This window comes from Tubulanus polymorphus, chromosome 2 (assembly GCF_964204645.1).
Source record: "Tubulanus polymorphus chromosome 2, tnTubPoly1.2, whole genome shotgun sequence".
Classification (NCBI taxonomy): domain Eukaryota; kingdom Metazoa; phylum Nemertea; class Palaeonemertea; order Tubulaniformes; family Tubulanidae; genus Tubulanus; species Tubulanus polymorphus.
In genome coordinates, this window is record NC_134026.1 from 28,415,468 (window position 1) to 28,440,904 (window position 25,437).

A 25,437-nucleotide genomic window follows, 5' to 3' on the forward strand; every position below is an offset into this window, starting at 1 on the left:
AAATCCAAAATGGCGGCGCCCATGATCCGTCGAATTTTTAGCAGAAGCTGATGAGAAATTATTGCGTTTCGCAGCCGATTATGAGCGTTGACGATGACGACAATCATTTGGGCGTTGATCTTTATTTTGTTTTTGTTGTGGTTCGTTACTAGGTGCGTAAATATATGCCGAACGTATTCTGTCGGCTGTAGATAGTGGCGTATTAACTATTTTTTTGCACACCTATTTGGCATGACAGATGTAGAGCATATTAAAATTGATTCGTTTCTCTGGTTATCTTCCTGAGAGTAAAAAATTATTTCATTGCGTGCTTATCTCGGTGGTGTTCTATGATTGCTTCGCTCTCTGCCCTTCACTCTCAGACCATTTGATTCAAATTAAATTTTACTATCTTCCATTACTGGTTTCACTTTCACTGCCTAATTATCAATTGCTCCATTCCTGTTGATCATCGAGGCTGATATATTTGAATAGTTGCTGATGGAATAAGATACTATGTTTGACAACCCTTGCAACAATGAAGTACTATTGCAATGTACCTTTGCCTTATAAATGTCTTATAAATATATTCTGTATCAGTACACTTGATGATGGCTTGAAGTCTTAAGCCAAAATGTTGCTCAAAATCTGTTATTCATGAACTGAATATCTTTGGCTGAATTATAGTGGGATTTCTCTCACTTGCAATATTGATAATTAGTTTGTATTGATGTTCGTTGATTGTCTTTGAAATGTAATTAGGGATTTATTTCAGGTTAATTGCATGGGTTTTGACCTGGTTGATTAGCAAGTATCTCCGTATAGATGTCAGAATTGGGAAAGTTGGCTTCTTCAATCTAAAGAGAGTACAGTTTCTACTGAAGAATAGCGCAGACCTTGTAAGTAAGCTTCCAAATCTTGATGTGGCCTCATCCATCTTAAGTTGGGATGTTGTCTGATCCTACTAATGAAAAACTTGCTCTATATTGTGGTATTATGTCTTAGACATTTTTTATTTGCTGGCACACTATTCCTTTTTTGATCAATCAAAATATTCTCCTTACATATTCTTTAAATTATCTACTTTTTCAGGAGATAGATTGTATCTGGATTTCAAGTAGTTTTGTCAATAATGAGATCAAGTGAGTGTCTTCCATAAAGTGTCGTTAGTATATACATCAGAAGATTAACATTTTCATAAAGTCGCGTTTTCTAATGGGTCCTGATGAGCATATTCAATTCTCCTAAGTAGGCTTGAGTAAGAGTATTCAGCTATATTCATAAACCTACGTTATGCGCTGTCTGTATCCTCAATAAATTTACCCCGATGCAGGCCGTTGATGCCTTTCATTAAACACATATTTAAAACATCTCGATCGATTTGAAATTACTTCCTTTTGTGTAGAAGTTTCTAAATAGTTTTAAACCGTTAAAACGATTTCCATGAATTTAGTTGCGTAGGAGGTTCTGCTTATTTCCAGTAATCCATGGTTTTGCCTTAACTACTCTCAGCACTGGAATGACAAGAAAATGATAATATAACTCTACAGATATTAATAAAACTCGAATTTCATAGCAATTTACTGGTAGTAGAATATAATCAATTTACCTTTTGTAACTCCTAAAATGACTCCCATTTGATCGAATTTATAACCGGAAAATTTGCTCAGAAGCGAACAGTTTTTCGTTTTGGACGCAGTAGCGAACAGGAAACCTTTGCAAACAGTGTATGAAGCGCAGAACGCGGCGCAGTGAAGTTTAGATTTTACAGAAATTCCGCGAGTGTTTGATATGAAACTCGGATATTTGTCGTTAGCATCGTGATAGACTGTGTACGTCTGTCCGTTGATATTTTGCACATTTTGACTCGAAATAGTCTTTACCATCATTTTGTCAGTGATTTTTACCGCTCTATTCGCATTGGGAATGAAAATACAAGAAACTCCGATCGCTATGTAGAATATTCTCATATTTAATTTCGTCGAGTCAAAAATACGCATCCTCGGATTTTCTTCTTTGATTTTCATGAGCGACTGAATTTAGCGAGAAAAGGGGAAGTCGAGATGCAGAACTATTTCTATATAAATCGATATTGTATGTGTTTATTCACTAATGATGTGTGACAAGTTTCGTTTGGATGCACAAACCGTTATTTGAAACCATTCTGATACGAATTCGAACTGACGTCGTTGATATGATATTAACTAGGGGAAACTGCGAAACATTTTTCCGTCGCTGCCTGCGGCTATGAATAAAACCCGAGGGTTCTTTTACGAAATAGATATCGCGCTTCGGATCCTCATAGGCCGAAGTACCGTTGGTTCGGAAAATACCTCGATCATATTTGCAATTCTATAAGTACAAGGAATTTAAGAAAGAAAGAAAGGTCAATGTCCCTTATTTTCGTCTCGAGGTGAAATTAGACATATTCAATCTAACGTACTTCATTAACATCGGTCCATTGCGATATCGCAAATAATTCTTAACATGTTTTACCGCGTGCAGCAGTCACCGATTATATCATTAAAAGCGACGCTAGACGATGGGCCATCTTATGAGTCCATGGATTAGATTAGGTAACCATGGCGATATGACAAGGTGCTCTAGTTTCTCAAGAAAATGAACAGTGAGTGGAATGAGAGTGCAACCACTAGATGAGTGTATCATAGGTGTCTGATAATATATGCTTTATATAGATATGCATCGTCGTCATAATTCCTCGTCAATTCATTGATAATTAATTACCCATAGAAAAAAACCTAATGAAGCATTATCGATTTATCTGTTGAAATTGCACTGAACTCGATATTTGTTAATTCAGTGACTCGCTCTTTTTTTTCAACTCCGACTCGGCTCAAAAAATGATGCGTTTGTCGGCAGTAATCCGTGGCAAAAAGAATTTATCGAAAATGAAATGAAAAACTGTCACTTTCACAAGTGCCGAAAGAGCAACCTTATCCGTATTACTTTGGTGAATTGCCATGGAAACCAGTGAGTGGTTTTAAGTGAGCCTTTTGTTTATATCACCTAATGCTTTGATTAAAAACGGTATCGTCTCATCTCTCGTATAGGCAAAACTGATAGCGTGTCCGCTACGAGAGGTTCCACGAGCACGGTGTATTAAACGACATATTGGATTCATTGTGTCAATTATTCCTTATCAAATGATATTAATCAGATCTGATCAATGAACGTGTTATACGGATTAATACCCTCTCATCGACAGAGAGAGCTGCTGCCTGCCCGATTATGTTTTCTGTGCCACTCCTCTTTGGGTTTCAGCGTGCCGACACATAATCAGATGGAAAACTGCCATCAATTCTACCACCTACATTTGCCAGTGGGCCGCCCATGTAGTTATCTAAATGTTTTCATCATCAACTGTTTTCACTACTTCATATATCAAATAGCCATCGAACCATTTCTTTTTCGTATGATTTTTTGAATTCATTTCGAATTGAATAAAAAACTGTTGCTCTTTGTAGCAGACAGTCTGCTTTTGAATTTGAAAGTGTAACACATTTTCTTTTATATTCTACCGTGGTAAATATTATACCGTGTAGATAGATACCTTGTAGTAGCATTATTATAGTAATAAAACATAAATACCTCGAGGCATTTTGGCTGAGGTAATACGTCACAAAGACTGGTTATTTTTGTGATTCGTTATGCATAAGTACATGATTGGCTAAGCATTGTGCTTATAAATACTTATCAATAGGCGTATAGTTGCACAATAGATTCTATTGACTATTAATAAGTACTACAATAATTGACGTCATTGAACTGTTCTATTTACACCTATAAAAGTGAAATATAAGAGTCTTAATTATTGAAATATTCATTCAACAATTTGTTTTGCTGGTTATTCACATAATATCAGTCCGTAATGCATCCACCGCATATACGCGCGTGTATTATTCATCGGTTCAGTCGAGAATCATTATTTTCTCAGAATTTCCAGGCAAATCTGTTGTTTCTGTCAATAATATGGTTAAGTAGTTCGGGTCGTAATTGATGAGATTTTTCCCCATCGTCACCGAAACAACGGAAACCCGCGATTCCTCTTACATCATACATCAAGCTACGGAGCTGTAAATCATAATTGCCAATTGATTCTGTATTGGTCGTTGTGCGTGCTCGTGATTCTAGGCATAACTTTTTTTCGATTTCTGTCGGATTGTCAACCGTGTCATTGTCAAATGAAATCAACTGCTATGATTGTTCCGATTAGAATCTTTTCCACATGCATCATTCTATCAAATAAGCTTTTGTTATAGCCATAGTTGTCCTCCGTTCGCGTAAACGCGTGATGTATTAGTTTCATAGAATAGGTTTCACGTCGATATATTTTTGTATAAAAGAACCGTGTGATTGGAGCAGTTTTTCCAGTGTATAATTCTATATACAGTCTGGATGGATGGTTGATGTGGTCAGTTGTGATGAGCTACAGTATGCCGCCCGCATAAATCCAAATTCTTCCAGACAGGTTCTATTGTTACAATAGCCATAGCTAATGATAAGACAAACGCACTCTAACAAATGTATGTTTTTTCTATTTTGTCATTGATACCTGACCAGCATAGGGAGAAGATAGGAGATTTGTACATATGATATGCTGTATGTTTACAAGATTGCCATTTTACTTTTGATTTTTCCCGTAAAAACATGGTCTTACAACCTCCATTCTAAATGAATTTGAACTTTCAATGCAGCACGCATTCTGAAATGTCAGCATCAAATCTTAAACCAAAAAACATTTCACCTTATACTTTGTAGTTTCAAATGATTTTCACATTTCACCTCATTATTGGTTTATACTAATAATTCGATTTTTTTGAATATAGATCTTTGATTTTTACTGATCAACAATCAGGAATCTACTTCTTATAAATTGTAGAACGCCGCTGGCACTTTGCTTGGGAGAAATCCGAATCCAAACGGAGCTGCAAGAAAAATCACCGACACCACCAGCAGCACCCAAAACCCCTCCTTCAAACAAAATATCAAATAAACCTCGTGGTAGTCATATAGTGACTCTTGTTTCTATACTTCAGGTACGTTTTACTGCTTATTCACTACAAAAAAACCCACTTTATCATTGAGATTAATGGGAAATGAGAGTGAGCAAAATTTTATTGAGAATGATATAAGATGCGTAATATTGCGGCGATATTATTATTTTTATTCATCTGTCAGAGGCAGTTTTAGATAGATGTTTGTTCCTAGCACTTTAGTACGAAGCTTATATCAATATACATAGATTATTTTAAAGCTATCTGTATGAGTAAAATTGACTGGTAGGCTTAATTACATGGTTGGCTACCTTCTCAATTTGTGCCTCTGGTGTTTTGATGAGAAACTAAGATTGATGAGCTCGGGGTAGTGTAGTATTCTTTGTGTTACTAACGTCCAGTGCTAGTGCTATTATACGCTACACTTTTTAAGGAAGTAGCAGCTATATTGTGCGATGATATAGATTTTTGCTATGGACATAATTTGACCGAACTGCTTCGTTATTTCATCTGAATATGTCTGATCTTTTTATCGAGTTTGAGTTTCTGTGCATTTCAGGTGTTGTTTTCATTTAAGAGCTTAGTGTTATTGTCATCTTTTTTTCCAGTTTTGTGGTGTATACGTGAAGAATGTTCAGTTCATGTTACTGAAAGCTCCGTTCCCAGAATGTCTTCTACATCTAACTGTTCAAGAGATCTGCTTGGATTGTCTGACATCAGAAAAAAGGTCAGCTGCGCGTGACGTTATGTTATTAAATGATATAAGTCCAGCGGGTGATGAAGCGTACAATTTTTTCACATATGTCACAGTTGTTCGAGCTATTTACTTAGATACTGATAGTTATGAATATGGAAAAGTTCATTTTTATCCAGACAGATTGTGCAGAATACAATCAAATCCCTTCCAGAGTATCAAACCATTCCTTTACATTATGATCAATCTGAGCTCAATGTGTACAGATTACTGTACGGTAATCATGCCGCTTGCACTACACCGACCTCAGAGCTGTACCTGTTCAACTAAAATCTGAGAGTCTTTTTCTTAGAATGAAAGTGACTGATTTAGTAAGAAGATATATAAAAATTGTGGCCTGATTTCATTGAATATCCTGCAACCATGGTTGACTCGCCATCAGTGACAAATAGTTCATCACTAGTGATATACTGATGATATTTTTTCCTGCACAGCTCTCTCTACGTACGACTGATGGTCATGTCAGTGTGGTCGCTTGTTTCTATTAATCCGATGAGTCGATTCCAAGGGTATCCAGCTCTCATCAAAAAATCAATAAAACACCGATTTACATTGGACATATGTACATTAGCTGAAACTCGTGTTATCAGTGAGCGTTCGCATATTTTCATGCATCAGCTGAAATCATATACATTGTATTGCCATGTGGGATCACGGAATCTGAAATGATTTAGGAAATGATTGTTTTCAATTCATTATAAGAATTAGCTTGCAACTAATTTCTAGGGATTAGCCTCAGTTGATTAGACCTAACACGGCCATCATTGCATGTCATTGCTATGTTTTACGGGGCTAAGGGTTAAACGTGGCACAGAACTAAAGAAATTGTCATTGATTGATGACATTGATTTGAATTCTGTGGTGTATTCAGCTCAGCCAGTGGCTCAATCTACTGTTAAGATACCCATTTATCAACTGCTGTTGTTGCACTTTATCATGTTGTTGTTTTTATTCTGATGAATTCTGTTCTGTTATTCTGTTCTATATTCTGTTTAGATTGATTCATCAATTATTCATTGAAATATATGTTCTTACTCTTTTTTAGTATTGGTGCCAATTTCCACATCAAATGTGTATCAGGAAAAGTGTTAAAGGTATCTTGATAAGTAAAGATGACCCTGTAAAGTAATGACGCTTCCATATACCTGTACATGTAATGTATGGCCATATATAAAAATTTCAAGTTCATATATCATCGATGCTGTTAGTAATCACTCAGTGCAAAAATACTCTCAATTAGCAAATTGCTTTTGAAAAAAATATTGTCTGAATGTTTCAACATATATCTATTAAATCCTACACGTTTTATTACTTCTTGATTAGAACAAAAGTCCTCAGCCATGCATTGCGGAAGTATCTTTCAGCCAGTCAATTACTGTAGAATTAGAAAGGGGAGTGGTTTTGCCCCCTAAGGTACGTAAGCAAATTCTGATTTAGGGTGGTAGAATTTTGACTATAGCACATTCTATTTCTTAAACTCCTCACAAGTCTCAAAATATTATTCTGTTCATTTCAGAGTGTCCAGTTTTCTGTTACGAAGCCACATCTTATGTTCACAGAAGGATTCCTATCACAGTTACAAACATTAAAGAGTGATAAACCAACAGAAAACACCCAACTGATTTCCAGTGCACCAGCTACGAATTCATCGATTGATGAAAAAATTGAAACGCTGAAGCAGTATGCACCTAATGTAAGTAAAATAAATTTATATTGATATCATAATACCGGTAAGATGAAATTTAACATGTATTTTACTCTCTACAGAATGTTGGAATATTGCTGGAAGATACGATAGTCAATATAACAAGAGATTCAACACAGAGGTAAGAGGTGTCTATATGATTAGTCACTTATGATTTGTTCTATTGTCCGTGTATCTGGTAAATGTTACAATGTTTTATTTCATTGATATTAGAAAACTTGATGAGGATGACAGGTACATGTATTTGGATATACTGCATCTTGGCTTCATCATCTCTGCTTATATTGGATGCTGGTTTTGTTTGGGAGTGAAAAATAATTAATCATTTTCTCTTTTCCCTCAGCTAATTTTTCGAATTACCTTATGTTATGATAAATTGGATCATAATTATGATTCATTGGATCGTATGAAATATGTTTTTTTTTTCAACTCCATCTACCTTCAAATCTCTAAATGTGATATGTATGTTTATACATATATTTGCATGTTTTAGATAATCATGTGAAAATGTATTAACTTCATACTTATTATAGCATCATGTGCAATTAAAGTGTGTTATTACGGAGTCTATCTTGCGGTTTATCTGTAGGAGTTACGAATGTCAGTTGTTGAAATAGAAAGTTTCACCGTTGATAATTTTGTATCTTTGTATGTCATCTTTGTAGGCATCTGGTTGTCACAATGCGTCAAATACAGTTTGACGGTGGACGCCAATCTGACAATGATAATGTACTCTTCGCAAACTTTTCCGTCGTGGATTTCAGGACAAGTTCACCTCAAGCCAGGTTTGCCAATCTGAACAGAGTCCAAACTGAATTGAAAGTATGTTGAAGGTTTGCTTGTTTGTTGGTTACGGTAAACCTGGTACATATAGTTTATATGCGATTAATGATTCATTCTTCAGCTGAAAGATACCGGTGTAGATATTCAGAGCCAAGTCTATTCAGCATATCTGCTTTATCACCATGAGGAAATATTATATTGGTCGAATGTCCTGGCTAATATTATACCTCCGAGGAAGAAAAAAGTGAAATCGAAATCTGCAAACGAAAGGTAGTCATTGATACTGGTATTTTTTATTTTTGAATCGATAATGATATAATATGTATATATATATATATAAATGTGTAACGAATTTGCTCATTGGCTTTACATGATATGTATATTTAGAGAAAATTATATGATATCTATATACAGAGAAAAAAGAGAATTATCTACGTGTTACAATATGCTACGGTAAATCTCATAAGATGATCTAATTTATTTACAGTAAAAACAAACCTCTGAAGGATTTCCTATCAAAGAAGGTCTTAAGCTGTCGCGTACAGATTTGGGACCTGGCCACCTCTGTTGCTCAAGCTGAATGCAGTGGATTTACAGCTGGTTTAAAGCATACTAAACTAGAATTCATCATGGTTCCGAGTGCACAAGGTTTTAAATTGTATTATGGCTCTTGATATTTTCGGTCTGCTTCAAATGATCCAATTTGATTAGAATTATTTTCATAATTCATAGGGTCTTCTTCCGTAAAGAGCAATAAAGTTGATACTAATTTACAACTGGATGGTTTATACTGTAAGTTAGCTGAATCGCAGATAGCTGTTGATGAACTTTGTGACCAATATCATCACTGGAACACAGTGCTCTACCTCGGTACTCTTACATTAAAGGTTAGTTTCAAATATGGAATGTATGGAACGTGTTTCGATACGATTTAAAACGAAACATTATTTCATCTCTCATTTGTAGCTGAATCGCGAAGAAGGAAAGACCCAACTGCAAACTACAATATGCAGTTTGCAAGTGGAATGGTCATCGCGGTTTATCGAAATCGCGCGTCAACTTTTTCTCACTATGATTAAACGAAAATCAAGCTCTCCATCCCCTCCTGATTCAGGGGCACAGCTCATTGATAGAGAGAATTTGAGTGAGGAATGTTTAGTTATATCTGGTGATGATAAATCGGACAAGACCGATCCATTTACTGCATTACAAGGATGTGATGTACAGTTCAAATGTACAGATGTAAATATTCTGGCTTGTAGCAGTCAGAAAGGTGAGATATGCTGCATAATTAATATTATCGCGAAGGAGATCACATACTATATACATATTATGTGAATTGTGCTCATTTTCAGCTTGGTTGTTGTTAAAGTTGGACTCAGTAAGGGTGAAGCCAGAAAGCGCTTTCTCCTTATTACATTTCGAATTTATGGGCTTAAAATTAAGTTATCCAGGTTTAATCTACCCCACAAAGGAGGTAAACTCATTGGGCTTTCTTTGAAAGGCAGGCAGCATTTCATTTCATAACACAACTGATAAAAACTTTTTTGTGTGCGTGTGAATGACAAAGCTGTTATATTGCAACAATTTTCACTAGATCTTGCACTTGCAAATATAATCTGTAACAGCAGCTTGAAATTATTACTATATATCTGTAATTTCTTTTGATAGCAGCTGGCTGTGTACTATTCATACTGGCTATAGAATCCAATCTTCATCTGTACGCCCTCAATTCATTAAATGTTTTGACTTTAAAAAGTATCTTTATTCGCAGTTCCTATTGAAAACAGTCACAATGATATTTCGTTTCTGCTAATCGCATGACAATCCATGTAACTCATCTTTTTCCAGTTTATGCACACTACCATTTGGATCAGAGCACATTTAGTCTCACCTCATCCACTGCTAACTTGATTCTATCTGGTGCTAAAGTTGTGTACACTAGTCAATGTGATAAGGTATGAATTGTCCTCAGTTAGAGCCTATGTAATCGTCACTGCTCCAATGTATCTAATGTTTCTGCTTGAAAAACACTATCTATACTTATAAAAATCTTTACAGCTATAAGTAAAGAAGAAATGTACATCAAATGTAAACAACATAAGATATATTAGTATCAAAAACTGAACAGATGCAACTTGATAAAGAAGCCAGAAATTTTAGTTTGATGTTGGATTACTGATACTATTCTATTCTATTTTCATCATTTTCGATCAGTATATTGTGATAAAGAAGTCCGATGCCATACATGATTATGTAATGCATTTAAAAACAGTCAAGGTCAATGCAAAATTCAAATCGAAGGTAATGTGTTCTCCAAATTTTTGTTTCTGGATGATTTTTTGTATGTCCGCAATGTTTCCAAGTTAATTGTTATTTATAGGTTATAGCTGTGCATGTTTTGGAAGAAACGTATGTTCTGTGGAATCCAGGATTTCACATGTGTCTTCATACGATAATACAAGAGACTTTGCAGACAAAAGCAGTCATAGTAGCAGGTAGCCTAAGCAAATTCTCAAAAGTATAACTTCAAATAAGGGCTTCTAAAACTTAATCTTTCTTTTTAGCTTTACAAAGAGATAAAGATGAGAAATCAATGAATTTGCCACCAGTTACTGAACAAACTGAATCAACTGCTAAATCTTCATTTAGCATTTCTATGAACATGAGAGGAAATACTATGATAGCAGCTCAGGTGTCTAAAGATCATCGGATAGCTTTCAGTACACCAGACCTAACAATGAGCATAACTAGGACCAAAATTGCATTGATGTTGGATGAATGTAGCATCGCCTTCGATCAACATGATATATTTGAAATCAAAGTAGGCTATATGTGCTTTTTGTCATTGTATTGTAGATTGTAAACTTCTGTGTGATACAACGATATTTTCATTTATTGTTTTTCAGGGAGTTGTGATATATACAGCTCATCACAGTACAGAATTAGCAGCTATGAGAAAATCATTTGAAGGCTTAGAGCTACCTACGAACAAAGCATGGTTTGTCTGAGCATTTCTGACTATTTACCGGGTATTTTTAAAAGACCTTTCTTGAATTAATGAAATTATTGTTTTATAGGAAGGTGTCTTTTGATGACCTGTCAGTGATATTTCCGCATAAATACAATTTTGCTGCATGTCTTGAACAGGTAATGAATTAGTAATTCTACACGGAAATGAAATTGCCATAAACGATTTGTCTTTACAAATAAATGACTACTTTCATAATGTAGGCATTGAATATCAAAAAGTTTTTAAAGACACTGCACTTTTCAAAGAAGAAAGAATTTACCATTGACAGTCCTTTGCCACCCGATCTTGTACTTATTTTCAAGGTAAATTAAGTGATCTATGATCTCGGCTTTGTTATTTGCATAGGGCTTATGGGGTAGATCGTTTAAGTTATTAACATCTATGAATTTCCAGAATATTCGTGTCCTTATCAAAGATGATATATTTCAAGTCAAGCTTGGAGATAACTATATGGTTTGTAATTGTGTATTTAGACAAATTTCAGCAAATACTATTCATTCTTAACAAAATGGTGATAGAATTACGCGTATTTCTTTTTGAAGCTTGCGAAAGATGAAGCCAGTGAGAGTGAAAAACGGTTTAATGTCCTTGAAAAACGCATTAATGAAATCAAGAAAGAGCGTGGACTTGCCCAAGTTTGTAAGTAGTTTATCGGGTATTCTTGTACTTGGATCAAGCGTCAATTACAATCATACTTCCGGATCTAGAGTTATTCATGAAGAATCAATTTGTTTTTCCAGCTAACCAGATGCAGACTGATTTGCACAATTCATTGCTGCACAGCAATGCTAAAGTATACGTTGAAAGGTCACAAAAACTATACACTTCACACGCAATACGTACGAATCTTTTTGCATGGCGCATGGAAAATCTTGAAATTACTGCGCTTGCTGATCGATCAGTTCATGGCAAAGAGAACTGCATCAAAAACATGCAAGACATTGATAAAGAAAGGTACTTGTTCATATGTGCTTTTCTCAATTAGTAATTGACTTACATTTCCTTCCTGATGATATCGTTTCCTCTCCTTCTAGTCCATATCCGGAGGAAGGTTTAGATTTTGTAACGTTGTTCTGTCGGTTTGTCAATGTTAAAGTTGATTCATGGATGATTGATTTCCGGGATTATCCTCAATCATTTCTGGATGTAAGAGAAATGCTTGTTCGAGGTCGATTCATGGCGGCTGAACAACAAGGTGTTGATAGAGGTCAGTTGGGTTTATATGTTTTACATTATGACTATTCATGTACATATATGACAATTCACTATTTTTAAAACTCGGTCTTTCTTTTACAAGCAAAGCGATCTGCTGTGGTTGCACTTCCAGAACCTTGGGACGATTTAGTGGTTCAGAAAAATATGCCAGCGCTAAAATTCTATCATGATTTCATAAGTGGTAGGCACAATACGTTAATTTGTTGTCTTATATTTCTCTGGTATTCTCTGGTATTGTTGATTTCGTATATTGCAGAGGTTGACACCTTCCGCATTGCTTATGGTGCTAACTGGGAACCATGTCTTGCTCAGGTTAACTTAGCCTTAGACATGGTTAACAAACCATCCGTCGATCCAAGTCGTCCAATGCCTATTTGGGATAAATTTCGTCTTTTGCTTCACGGTCAGTTGTTGATGAAACTACATCACATGTCTTGGTTGTATCACGCTTCTTTGGATCCATACAATGTAACAGAGTTTATGGATTGGACGTGGACAGCATTACAGCTCAACTGGACACCAGGTTTGAATATAGTAAAATCAGTGAATTCAGACGATTTGATTTCTATGTGGTTCTTGTATTAGGAAAATAGACACTAATCAGATATCTTCTAAACTAGGGAAATTCGATTTTGATGGTAATTTGGACATCTACGTACGAACAGCCTCTAAATATGATGACTGTAACTTGATACATTTGCCAAACCTGAAATTCTGGTAAGTAAATTCTGGTTATGTCAAATGATACTTTCTTAAGAAAATGATGCCTCTTATGATACTGTATATTTTATTTGCAGTATTGCTCTTGAATGGCTGTGTCGTGGTGACCCGAATGACCACCACTCCGTTACACCATGTGCTCCAGATAAAGTGCCGGAATACTCACTTGCTGTAAGTCAGAAAATGTATTCACGAGAGATTATTCACATATTTCATCAAGATGAAATTCGTGTTTTGATTCGTACAGGAACACGACTCGTATTCATCATTTCGATCTCAAAATGTCAATATGTCGATCAGTTTTGAGACAAAGCCACCACAAGTTGATGAAGAAGGTTTTGATGATATTCCTCGCTGTTTGTTCTATTCAAGTACGATGAGATTCCTCGAGAAAATCAAGGTATGATATCTAGATATTTGCAGCCAAAATTAGGACTTCTTAGTGTTAGCAACTATTGGATGCATTAAATGCTGGTAATTTGTATTAATTTCAGAGTTGTATGCAAAAGGTTTCCCGGCCAATTTGTCGAGGATTTCTATTCAACAATGTGAAGAAACGCAAACCACCTTTGGGAAAACATTTTAAGTATGTTTGGCCGATATTTCAAGTCATATAAAGATCTGTTACTAGATCCATGAATGTTATTGAATACTTACATTACAGGAATGTTTCAGTGTCAATGAACTTTAATACATTTGAGGGATTTTACTGGGCATCATTCGCCAAGCAGTTGGGCATGAACATGACTGGAAGCTCGTTAAACCTGAACGCTTGTTTTCCACAGACAATAGTGGATGATAAAGGCGATGGATTGTATCATCGACAGGAGTCAACATGGGGAGTTAAAAAACTGCATTTTGAGATGGAACAGATAAGTAGCTGTTTGTGTTGCACTGACGATGGGCATAACATATCTCTAAATGTAAGATCTGTTATATAGATATGCGTATAGTTTGTTGACAGTTAGGAATAATCCATATAAATCCTCTGATTTGTTTTTAGGGAAACAGATCAATGAGATCTCCTGTCCGCCGAACATTCTTTATGAGTTTATCAAAGTTAGTGTACTCGCGTGAAGAGGAACCATATTCAGATCCTAGTCAACAATCACCTACCCCCATTGACGGTGTTGATCCCAGTATTGAGGTATATTTTATTCTTTACTGCTTAAGATATTCAATGAATTTCAGTAATATTTGGATTAACATACGCTTTGTTAATTTTTAGGACCAGCCTATGCACTACGCTTCTATCTATGGTCTGAAAGGAGCTTGGAACATTGATAACAGAAATATAATATTTGGTCTTTACGACGGTTATGCTAAAGCTCAGGAATGTAGACGAAATTTGTCTTCAGATGCTGTGAAAACATTCAAAGTTGACAATGCTTCTACGCCTATGGTAAGCTATAGATAAACTATGAAAAAGATAATGCCATGATTATCTGCAAGTAGTGATAATAAAAATACTCATTTTCTTATTAGAAAGGAAGAACGTACTCCTTGACAAACTCTTCGTCAAACCTGACAAGTGGTACACCAGCCAGTCGCATTCAGAGTGGACATGCACATTCCATGTTACAGAAACTTGTAGCTGAAACAGACAGCAAGTTTGTTGCCTTCACTGAGGAGGTAACATTTTTCTCTGCTCTATTTTGCTACTAATCATTTTCATTCATTCATTACTTGTGAAGGTAAAGGGGTTTGTTGTCGAATAAACACTATAATCCGTGTAAACTGTAGATAAATGAAGAAATCCCACACTTCGAATTTGAAATTATACTATCAACTTTATTATTACGACACCACAACGTTTCAGCTGTTGACTAACAGCCATCATCAGGTGGAATGGTGATTTGGGGGTTTGTTCATTCCTATTACAGCCTTCTGGGGACCATGTTGATCAGCTTCATGGTATAGCAGCTTGTGAGACAGCTGATGTTCTGAAGAAAAATTGGCTGAGTAAGACTTCATAAACCTCATAGTTGTTAATTATTATCTATTATAGAGCTTGAAATAGATGCTCCAGAGCTTTTCGCTCGATCTTTTCAGTTGAATTGCATAATAGTCAAGTGATGCTTGCTGGTCCTGAGTCGGCTGGATACGTCATTGTATGTGCTTCAAAGGCTGAGATTTTAGCTTGTCAGCATCAACCAGTCTGGAGAGATCGACAACTTAAAGACAAGAAAACTTGGGTTGGCAGTGTAGAGGGCATGCAAGTAAGTAAATCATGCAAACTATATTATTCAAGTATGAACTGATTATATGTGCATGAGTTATGTATTTTCAGTATTATGCAACAGTAGATAGAGGTATAGATGATGAAGATGTCATGTGGTTGACTGAGGAACACATTATGGACCACTCAGAAGATGATGATGAGAGTATAGCTGAGATGGCTGGAAGTGGACACTCAGTTGGTGGTGTGGTAACCGTATCTTCAGAACAGTCATGTGAGGTAATCATCATTTGGGAATGAGTTGGTAGGATATTTATTTTTCTGTCATAATCTTTTCTAATACCGGTGCTCTGATTTTAGGATGGAGAAAACCCAAAACAACTACAACGGATCATATCTAAATGTAAATGTCATATCTTTTATGCAAGTTATAGTGAAGCAGATCCCACATCCTTTACTGAAGTTCCATTGCCGGTAACTGTCATGAAACATACTCGTCACAACAATTATCTAACAAGATGTACAAAACACTTCAAGTATTGTTTGTTTCTTTTCAAGCCAATCGAAAGCCAGAAGAACATGTTTGAGAAAGAAGAAGGCGTGGACTCACTGACTTTGCTGCACCATGACCTAAATATTTGTACCAATTCGGTATAGTAATATCACATATTACAAATGTTCAGAAATGGTTCACGTTTATATTGAAGTAAATGTTAATTTACAGTTGCAGTACCTCATGATACTGGACCTTCTAAACAACCTTCTGCTGTACGTGGAGCCGAAGAAAAAGGTAAGTTAGGATTTTATTCTTTATTCTTTTATTTCAAGAGCGATGGCGTGAAAACTTCAATGAACATTTTATTCAAATTGTGGTTCAGTGCAGTAATAGTTTAGACATAATTCATAATGTATATTCTCATAAAAACTAACATCTTTTCGATGACACCAGGCACAAACTGACAAATTACAATCGATGAGATTTGAACTACATCTGACACGAATTGAAGACCAGAAAACACCAATCCTCGCCCTACAAGAGTCTCTGCGTAAAATGGTTCTCCGTCTAAGAGAATTAGAGCGTGAGTTGTACAACAAACACCGGGAACTAGATGAAAATCCGTTCAATGAGGGGTAAGTACTATTTGATAATAACTTGATGCCCCCTTCATATCTCTTATCTTCTATGACAATTTTTCAGTTTGTTGGTCGTTAGTGGAGAACTGGAGCAGCAGATTAATGAATTAAAAGAAAAAATTGTCTCATCAAATGAGGAACTGGGAATTATGTTGAGCTGTTTTAAAGAAATGCACTTAGCACAAACTAAGGTCCAAGAAAAGACATCAAAAGGTAAGTCGGCGGTATAGATCCATTTTTTTAAAAATCAAATCAACATATTTTCATCATTTCGAAGGCAAATGTATTCTCTCCTTGAGTGCTAGCTATGTAGATTAGTATCGCCAATCTCCAACATCTAATGTGCCATTTCACTTATATGTACAAGAATTGGCACATGGATATTGGCAACAGACTGATGGGTTTGTTCTTATTCAATTCACGTGTCACAAAATCCTAATGAGCAAGAATCAAATCTACGACCAGCACTTGCATGTGCTAATAACATAGCAAAACCAGCACAATGCAAGTTATGGTAACAGACCTGAAACAGTTCAAAAAACAGCTCAAAAGTCTCCAATCCCAGCACAGACCTGTGCTAGTATCATGAAAGAACTAGCACAAGGTATGTATCGGGATCGGAAACCATCAACATATATATATATATATATCCATTGAATCCATCCAATTGCTGTAAATTTCAAAATAATAACATGCAAGTTCAAATCTACGACCAGCACTTGCATGTGCTAATAACATAGCAAAACCAGCACGATGCAAGTTATGGTAACAGACCTGAAACAGTTCAAAAAACAGCTCAAAAGTCTCCAATCCCAGCACAGACCTGTGCTAGTATCATGAAAGAACTAGCACAAGGTATGTATCGGGATCGGAAACCATCAACATATATATATATATATATATATCCATTGAATGATCCAATTGCTGTAAATTTCAAAATAATAACATGCAAGTTCAAATCTATGACCAGCACTTGCATGTGCTAATAATCTATTTCACACACCAGCACAATGCAAGTTATGGTCACAGATAGTTGACTGTTTGTTAGACTGTTTCATTGTTGCCCATTCAAATCTATCACCAGCACTTGCATGTGCTAATGTAATATGGAGTAACCAGCACAATCCAAGTTATGGTGGTCCATCTGAAAGAATCCTCAAGTTTTAAGAAATCTCCTGTCTAGTAGATATCTATTAGCTAAGACGGTCCAACAATGACACATGAGGTTCCATTCGTGTTGTACCATGCAATAAACAAGTGCCAACGCAAGCCTGTGATAGGGTTTTTTAACATGACCCACTCACGGACTTGCGATGGGACTTGTTTGATGCTAAAATATATTCTAGATGATGGAAATATGAACTATCCCTAGCGCAAACCTGTGATATAGTAACTAATTCACAAAGGTTGCACCAGTAACAGTAAATATTATTTCGTTGAAGATGCCCAAGTCCAGTACGGAACGATTATGACACATGTACATTTACAGTGAAAACTTGACTGCAGGAGAAGGTGAACTGCAATTTCCCCACAAACATGTGCTAATTTTAAATCACACACAAGCCCGATGTTTGAGGGGAAAACCTAGCCAACTAATTTTGACAATGATAGATCAGAATCTGGAGTAAATGTTAAGACGTTTTTCCCCACATACATGTGCTAATTATCAGGAATCACAAGCTCACATATGTAGAGTCTAAAGTCATTAACAATGAGATGATGATATCACACAAAAAGGATTTTGAGTTTTGTAACTTTTGTAAAGGTCACGTCATATTCCCCCACATACATGTGCTAGTAAATACAACAACAAGCACAACAATGTCAAGGTACATGCCAATGACTAATGACACAACTTGATTGTATTTTGACAAAAAATCATTTTCCCCACATTCATGTGCTAATATAGTCAATAAAAACCAGCACAATGAATGTAGGGTCAAAGAGTTCTGCTAATTTTGCTTTCCTGGATATAATTCACACATTTTCATTCAGACTAGCTCCAGTGCTGTGTGTACCAAAATCTATCCCCCCACATACATGTGCTAGTAACTATTTATCTAACCAGCGCAATGAATGTAGAGGAAAATATTATGGTTTCCTTCTAAAATCAAGCAGCTTTTCAAAACTGCGTTGTTTAATATACAAACGATACCAGCACAGACATGTGCTAATGAAATGTCTCTAACCAGCACAAAGTCTGTATTGGGTCCGATTTGTAATGCAATTAGTTGACGACAAAGATATGATGACACTGCTCAGAACTATTTCCCCTACATATATGTGCTAATATTTTCAGCAATCAGCACAATAAATGTTGAGGACATAGATAGTCAGCTTTTCCCTGCGTGACACCTCTCCATGGTCTTTAAAGTTGTTGTCTAATTACTCTCATGAGTTCCCCTACAGTCATGTGCTACTCATGACCTGACCAGCACTAATGTCTGTAGAGAAACACAGAAGTGTTAATATCCAGATAATGATGTAACAATCCATGAAGCCTGGTTGCTGCCAGGTTGACACTTCCTGGCAGTGTAGACTGACACATTATGCCACCACCCAGATTCTGCAGTTTCAAGATCTAGGTTCCCAGTTGCATCTAACAACATTTTTGACCTAAATTGTTTACTCTAAAGCATTTAAGTTGATGTACTTGTTATTTCGGTGTCCCCAGTACTCATATGTGCTAACTCTTTTTGTTTCATAAAGCAAGCCAATATAAGTACAAGGTACATGCAATAACTGTCCTTGCCTTCGATCCTAAAGCTGTAATGCTTATACATAGGACCGACCATATGCATAGCCTCTGCTTCTAAGATTTCCAAATTCCCTAAAATCACTGACAATTGATTAATTATGTTTTAGTTGCCACTAGGATTAAACCACAATGAAATCCTTTATGTTCTGGTCCTATTCACTAATCTTTTAGTTATGTAATAATTCTTTTTGGAATGTACTAATCAGGCCAACCATTGTAGAGAAATAGAGAACTTGCATTTTTGACTTATGACACACCCAGATATAGAGGGATGATGAGGAGAGTGACTCGTGAAAGGGTGAAAAACCCAAATATATTGTGAGAAGATTATCCTTAAAGGATCCATATCATTAAAACTGATCTTTTATTTAAGTATAGTTTTAGGCTTATTTCAGCAACATTATTGATACACATATTTATCTTTATTAGAATTTAGTTTTTAGTCCTAAGTTTTTTTTACCCCAGATACTATCATATATATTGAAACTCTAAAATTTCTCTAAAATGCATTAGTTATAACTCTAAAATGTGGTGAGCTGTAGTTTTTTAGCTGTAGTAATTTAGAGAGACGTATAAAGAAGAGGTATATTAATTAAGCTAGACTTCCTAAACTACCTTGGAACAAAGATAAAGAATTGAGTCCTACATTTCTACGTTAATTTCGTTTACTTAAGTTAGATGATGTATTTTATGGTTCTCAGTTGCTCCTGGTTCTCAGTTGCTTTTTCCTAAAGTAGCCAATGTTTTTTTGTAGCCAAAGTTTTTTTTTCTTTTCCTAAGTTAACCTTCCGTGACACGCGTCTTACCAAAAAAGTCATTAGTAAATCCTTTTTATTCCATTAGTAAATCCAATCCTTTAATCCTCAATCTGTAGTTGCCTTAGTGTGACTGGTGAAGTCTGGTGAAGTAGTGAGTTAGGTTGATGGAGTTGGTCTGGTTTTTATAGGCAGATCTCAGGACACCTGTGTGGTGTCTAGTGCCAGGCAAACTGAGATAGTTAGTGCTCAGTAAGTGACATTGTATCTCAGTCAACAATGCTACCAAACAATCCACTTGCTAATCAATTAGGCGTTAATTACTGGAAACGTTTTGTTGCTAGTGGAGCAAAGCATTGTTTGAATAATCAAGTGTGTGGACAAAACAAAACTGCAAACCTGCTTGAAGTTTGGGTTGTATATTGTTTTTCTAGTGATTAAGTAGGTCTTTTATTATTTGGAGCATATCTGTCTTTGATGGTCATTCATGAGATTGGGGACTTACTGATTAGATTATGACTGTTTTGTGTGAAATATGAACAGGATTAGGACATGTTTGAAAAAAAACCTCTTTGTCTACTATAGTATAAGGCACCACTAAGTCTGATGACTAATTAGTATTAGTATTTACATAGATATAGATTATGAATAAATAATTGAATATAGCATTTTAGTCATCAAGCCCAATATATTTGGTTTTTTTATTTAAAACACAAAAATAGTTTTTGTTTCTCAGATGTTTGTTCAGTGGATTTTCGTTTACACTTATATCACCATTTATCTTACAGTACAAATATATTACACTAACTTGAATTTAAAACATTTCAAATTAAAAGTTTATTATTTCTATGTTCATTGCATCCCATTCCATTACATCGCACAGTGAAATATAATTTTCGAAATATACCACAAGTAAAAAAAAGAGTCAAGAGAGGTCAAGAATATTCCAGCTCGAATTTTGACTATTACAAATAAATTCCATCACAACAGAGAATTTGAAATCTATTAGATTTTTCAACATAAGTAATATTGGTTGTTAAATTTTGTTGTGAAATTAAATTTGGGGAGACTTTCACTTTGTGGGATTTTTACTGGGGAATTATTACCTGTTACCCATATAAATGAATAAACCAGATACTAATCATTACTTTCATGGTTTGTGTGTATTTTCAGCGAGACAAGTTGCGGTCATTCGAAGAAATGAAGTTTGTTTTAAACACGCAAAATGGAGACTGACTGAAACAGATGGACAAATCGGTATAACCGATATTGTCCTTCGTAATTTCTTGTAAGTGATCTATCTACGTAATAATTCCCAATTCTTCACATTAGACCAAAATTGATTTCCCACATTTTGAATGGATTGCCACTGAGTGTAGGTTAAAATCCCCTTGGTAAAAATCTCCTAGGTAAAAATCCCCAAATCTTCAAAGTAGGTAAAAATTCCCACTTGGTAATTTGTCAAGAACATTGGAAAGCAAGATAGCCATATTTCATGATGAATGGAAAAATGGCAAAGGAAAAAAATGGCCATTCATACTTCTCCAATTCATTTCACTAAAACTGCAATATATTTGAACTATTTCATCAGAATAAATTCTTAAATAAATTTTTAAAATTAATGAACCTTTTATTTGTAATATTCAAAATTCGAACTGGAATATTACATAATGTAATATAAAATGAGGGGATTTTTACCTACAACCCTCGTTGTTGATGAATAGTTTGGTTATCGGTAAAAATCCCCAATCCTTCAAAGTAGGTAAAAATCCCCCTCCTTTTGAATGCAGTCCAAGTAGATACAATCTTAAGATCAATCAATTGATATTTGTTGATACATATATCAAATTTATTCATATTTTACTGTGGAACATCATAAGTATTTCATCATGAGCATACAAACTATAGTGTATACTATTTGAATTAAAACACTCCAAATTAACAGTTCATTGATACTAAATTAGTACTTAAAGTGATCGCACAGCTTAATGAAAGGGTTCATTGCACATTATGAATAGCCTATATTACACTAGCTTGAATCTAAAATATTTGAAGCTAAAAGTTCATTATTTCTAATAATTCATAGCATCGCACAGCTGAAATATACCACGAGTTAACTAGAGTTCACAGTTCAAAATATCCCAGTTCAAATTTTAAGATACTACAAATAAGAAGTTCATTATTCTTAAATTAATTCTGACACTTTATTTTATGCTAAGAGTTAACTTAAGAATTTCTCGCAACAAAAAATTTCATCGCACAGTTCAAAAACATATTTAAGTCTCTTTGCAAATTAACAAAATTGGAGAAACATCTTGCTTTGAAATTTCTTGAAAATCAACAAGTGGGGATTTTTACCTACTTTGAATATTAGGGGATTTTTTACCTAGGGGATCTTTACCTAGGGGATTTTTACCCAGGGGATTTCTACCTACAATGGAATAATTTTTATGAACGTGTGAAAATTTGTATTCTGTGTTTATTTTGTATTCGTTCAGGTATTGTAAAGTGAACAATAATGATGATTCTTTATATCATCGATTGGAGGTTGGTTGGCTGAAGATGCAAAACCTTCTTCCAAATACCATATATAAGGTTTGTTTGCTAATATGTGAAATTAATGTGAATTTCATTCAGTTCATGCATTTTATTACTGTATATATAGGAGGTAATTGTGCCAAAAGATCAGCTGGAAAACCAGATTGCTCTGCGTATATATTGCCGTGTCAAACCACCAGTTGCTGGTATAACTGTTAGAGAACACCTCGAGTTAAACTGCGTACCTCTCACGATCCAATTGACATATCAGTTCTTTCGAGCTATGATGACGTTCTTCTTTCCTGGCAAGAATATTGACAATGAAGATGGTAAGCAAAATCCCTTAAATCAGTTATTTGATTCGAAGAATTTATTGCAACAAAAAGAAAATTCATTGCACAGTTTAAATATACTGCAGTTTTATTGCAAATGAATAGAATTGAAAAAATATCTCGCTTTGAAATGTTCTTGAAAAAATCACCAAGTGGGGATTTTTACCTACAATGAAGATTTGGGAATTTTTACCTACATTGATTTGAAGACACGAACCTGTAATTTTTTGTACACATCTTTTTGTATTTATTACAGATGAAGATGTTGAGGCGATCAGTAAACAAAAGAAGAAAGATGCAAAGAAGGCTGAGAAAGAAAGCAAGTCCGCTTTTAAAAAGTATTGCGATGTGTTAGGTGATAATATCGATAAGATGAAGGAAAGAGCTGCGCAAAATAATACATTCCTGTTCGTGAAAATCTCTGAGATTCCTGTGAGACTCAGTTACAAGGTATGTTTCAATCTGCTTGATTCCAATCTATACGTTATGATTTTTGAAAAACAGTTGAAAATCCCCTAGAAAAAAATTTTCCTGAGTTCAGTATTTTCAATGAACCAATTCATACCACTAGAATCTAATTATTTTCCATAAAGTAACTTTTCTTTATCGTGCTTCAGTTATTATATTGTTCATGTTATTAATGAAATTATTGTCGTCTAGAGTTAATAAAGCTATGCAATTACAATTCTGAAATCTATCTAAGGTTTTCATAATCAACATGAGAAAATTGATGAATTTCCATCCAGGGTGGAGTTTTTACCAAGCCGGATATTCAGCAGGGGATTTTAACCTATGTTCTGTTTTTCTCTCTGTTCAGGGTGGAAAGGAGAAGAACATCGAAGATGTTCATGATATAACTATAGTATTACCAACATTAGAATATCATAATCAAACATGGACGTGGTTGGATTTAATGATGGCTGTTAAAAACACTTGCAAAAGAGTTCTAGTCTCCCAGGTTTGTACGACTCACTCATGGTCAGAATTGTGAAAATTTCAGTTCAATTTTCGTAATATCTTATTATTGGCGATAGGCAATCAAACAAAAACTTCATATGAGGACGAAAAATGAGGATCCAGTGACTGATGTTCAACAGGAGGAGGATAAAGCGAAGATGTTATTTGGTACACTGGTATGTACAATATCATTCGTTTGCCTACTTTTATTTGACAACATTGGAACCTTGTTGCAACAAACTTCAGGGGACTAGCAAATGATTCGTTATGACCGATCATATATATCCAGTATGAATTTATTGAAACTGACATATTTGGGCCAAATGACCTAATTGTATGTTTGTGATAACCGATTAACCATTATATCATCATTATATCAGAGGTTGAAAAAAAACGAGTTTCAATGTAGTTATGATACATTCGAACATATGAACAGCGAGCAACATCTGATAGGAATAACCATTTTGGGTCTTGCGCGATAAAGATTATACGTGTACATATACCGGGTACCATATATATGAATACATATTAAATGTATATCTATCTACTATATACATGTTTATAATATGTCTTGTTATGTACATTTCAGGCACCGGGCGAAAAACCAACTACTAAGAAAAGTCTCTTTGGTGGAAAATCCTCCAAGTAAATTAAAGACGTGCAAGTTACGCTTTTTACAGTGTTCAAAGCTAACACACCAATTATTCTCTTCAACACCTTGTAGTTATGATACGAGAATGCGATATATACCTACCAAAAAACTGATTCATCAGAATAATTCTGCTTAATTTGATCGTATGGACATCGTATGGGCGTTGATTTACTGGAAGGATTTTTTTAATGTAATTTTCATTTGTGTTGAATTTATGATTGATTACATATTTTTCACTTCTCAGACGTATTCAAAACACATTTCATCTGCCAGTTTGTATTCCGACATAAATGACCTGTGTCTAATGTTGTCGTAATTAGCACCTCTCAATGCTTGTAATTAGTTAATGCTTTGTGGTTAAAAAATGAACGTTTATTCACAAGAATTATTCGTATTTATGTTCAATGATGTTAATTTATAATTTGTGTAATTCGATGCTTTAGACATAAACGTCGTTAATAAAATAATCAGCTTTGAAAAAGTTTCTTTGAATGATTGGTTTCGCTTTGGGCATCATCTATCGGATCTATAATCACCACCTTTATGGTCACTGCTATGGTCTGTGGTCACTTCTTCGAAATGTATTCAAGGCTGCCTTAGAGGACGAAACATCTTGCAGGCTAATTTCAGAAGAATATGTTATGAAATGAAAACATCAAGCAAATTCAATTATCCTTATACGTCATATATTTATTCAAGCAATTGTCGATTATCACGTACATCGTATGAAACTGACTAAGTGAAAAAGTCGCACACATTCGACATGATGTGATGATTGTCGACACTGATATAAACACTTGACAACGACCAACTTCAGACGGCGACCCAAAACATCTATAAGATATGAGATTGTGATTTTTGGAATCGAAGCAAACATCAATTTTAGCTAAAATGATGGAGCATTTGGTCAAACGTGGTGAAATATAC

At 35.0% G+C, this 25,437-nt stretch overlaps 1 protein-coding gene across 1 annotated transcript; it reads left to right on the forward strand.

Moving 5' to 3' along the window:
* Nucleotides 1-13: 13 nt before the first annotated feature.
* LOC141900785 (protein hobbit-like) lies at nucleotides 14-24,964 on the forward strand. Its single transcript, XM_074787821.1, has 51 exons — nucleotides 14-152; nucleotides 755-878; nucleotides 1,072-1,121; nucleotides 4,880-5,036; nucleotides 5,603-5,721; nucleotides 6,794-6,842; nucleotides 7,072-7,161; nucleotides 7,265-7,441; nucleotides 7,516-7,574; nucleotides 7,667-7,687; nucleotides 8,119-8,275; nucleotides 8,358-8,506; nucleotides 8,724-8,884; nucleotides 8,969-9,123; nucleotides 9,203-9,509; nucleotides 10,088-10,194; nucleotides 10,454-10,540; nucleotides 10,620-10,734; nucleotides 10,804-11,060; nucleotides 11,146-11,237; nucleotides 11,317-11,386; nucleotides 11,471-11,572; nucleotides 11,664-11,723; nucleotides 11,813-11,909; nucleotides 12,011-12,224; nucleotides 12,305-12,477; nucleotides 12,568-12,666; nucleotides 12,742-13,008; nucleotides 13,106-13,202; nucleotides 13,283-13,376; nucleotides 13,453-13,605; nucleotides 13,700-13,791; nucleotides 13,870-14,128; nucleotides 14,209-14,352; nucleotides 14,434-14,607; nucleotides 14,691-14,837; nucleotides 15,089-15,167; nucleotides 15,258-15,424; nucleotides 15,496-15,663; nucleotides 15,745-15,858; nucleotides 15,943-16,035; nucleotides 16,109-16,174; nucleotides 16,334-16,515; nucleotides 16,583-16,731; nucleotides 21,205-21,319; nucleotides 22,530-22,626; nucleotides 22,697-22,898; nucleotides 23,158-23,351; nucleotides 23,719-23,859; nucleotides 23,936-24,034; nucleotides 24,448-24,964. The coding sequence occupies exons 1-51, from the start codon at nucleotides 94-96 to the stop codon at nucleotides 24,505-24,507; spliced, it is 6,660 nt and encodes a 2,219-aa protein (XP_074643922.1). The 5' UTR covers nucleotides 14-93; the 3' UTR covers nucleotides 24,508-24,964.
* The last annotated feature ends 473 nt before the right edge of the window (nucleotides 24,965-25,437 follow it).

What these genes read in the sequence shown, in the direction of transcription:
- LOC141900785 (XM_074787821.1), top strand. Translation starts at nt 94, where the DNA reads ATGACGACAATCATTTGGGCGTTGATCTTTATTTTGTTTTTGTTGTGG. An exon ending in TCGAAATCTGCAAACGAAAG is followed by an intron (nt 8,507 to 8,723) that starts GTAGTCATTGAT and finishes ATTTATTTACAG; the next exon opens with TAAAAACAAACCTCTGAAGG. An exon ending in AGATGTTATTTGGTACACTG is followed by an intron (nt 24,035 to 24,447) that starts GTATGTACAATA and finishes TGTACATTTCAG; the next exon opens with GCACCGGGCGAAAAACCAAC.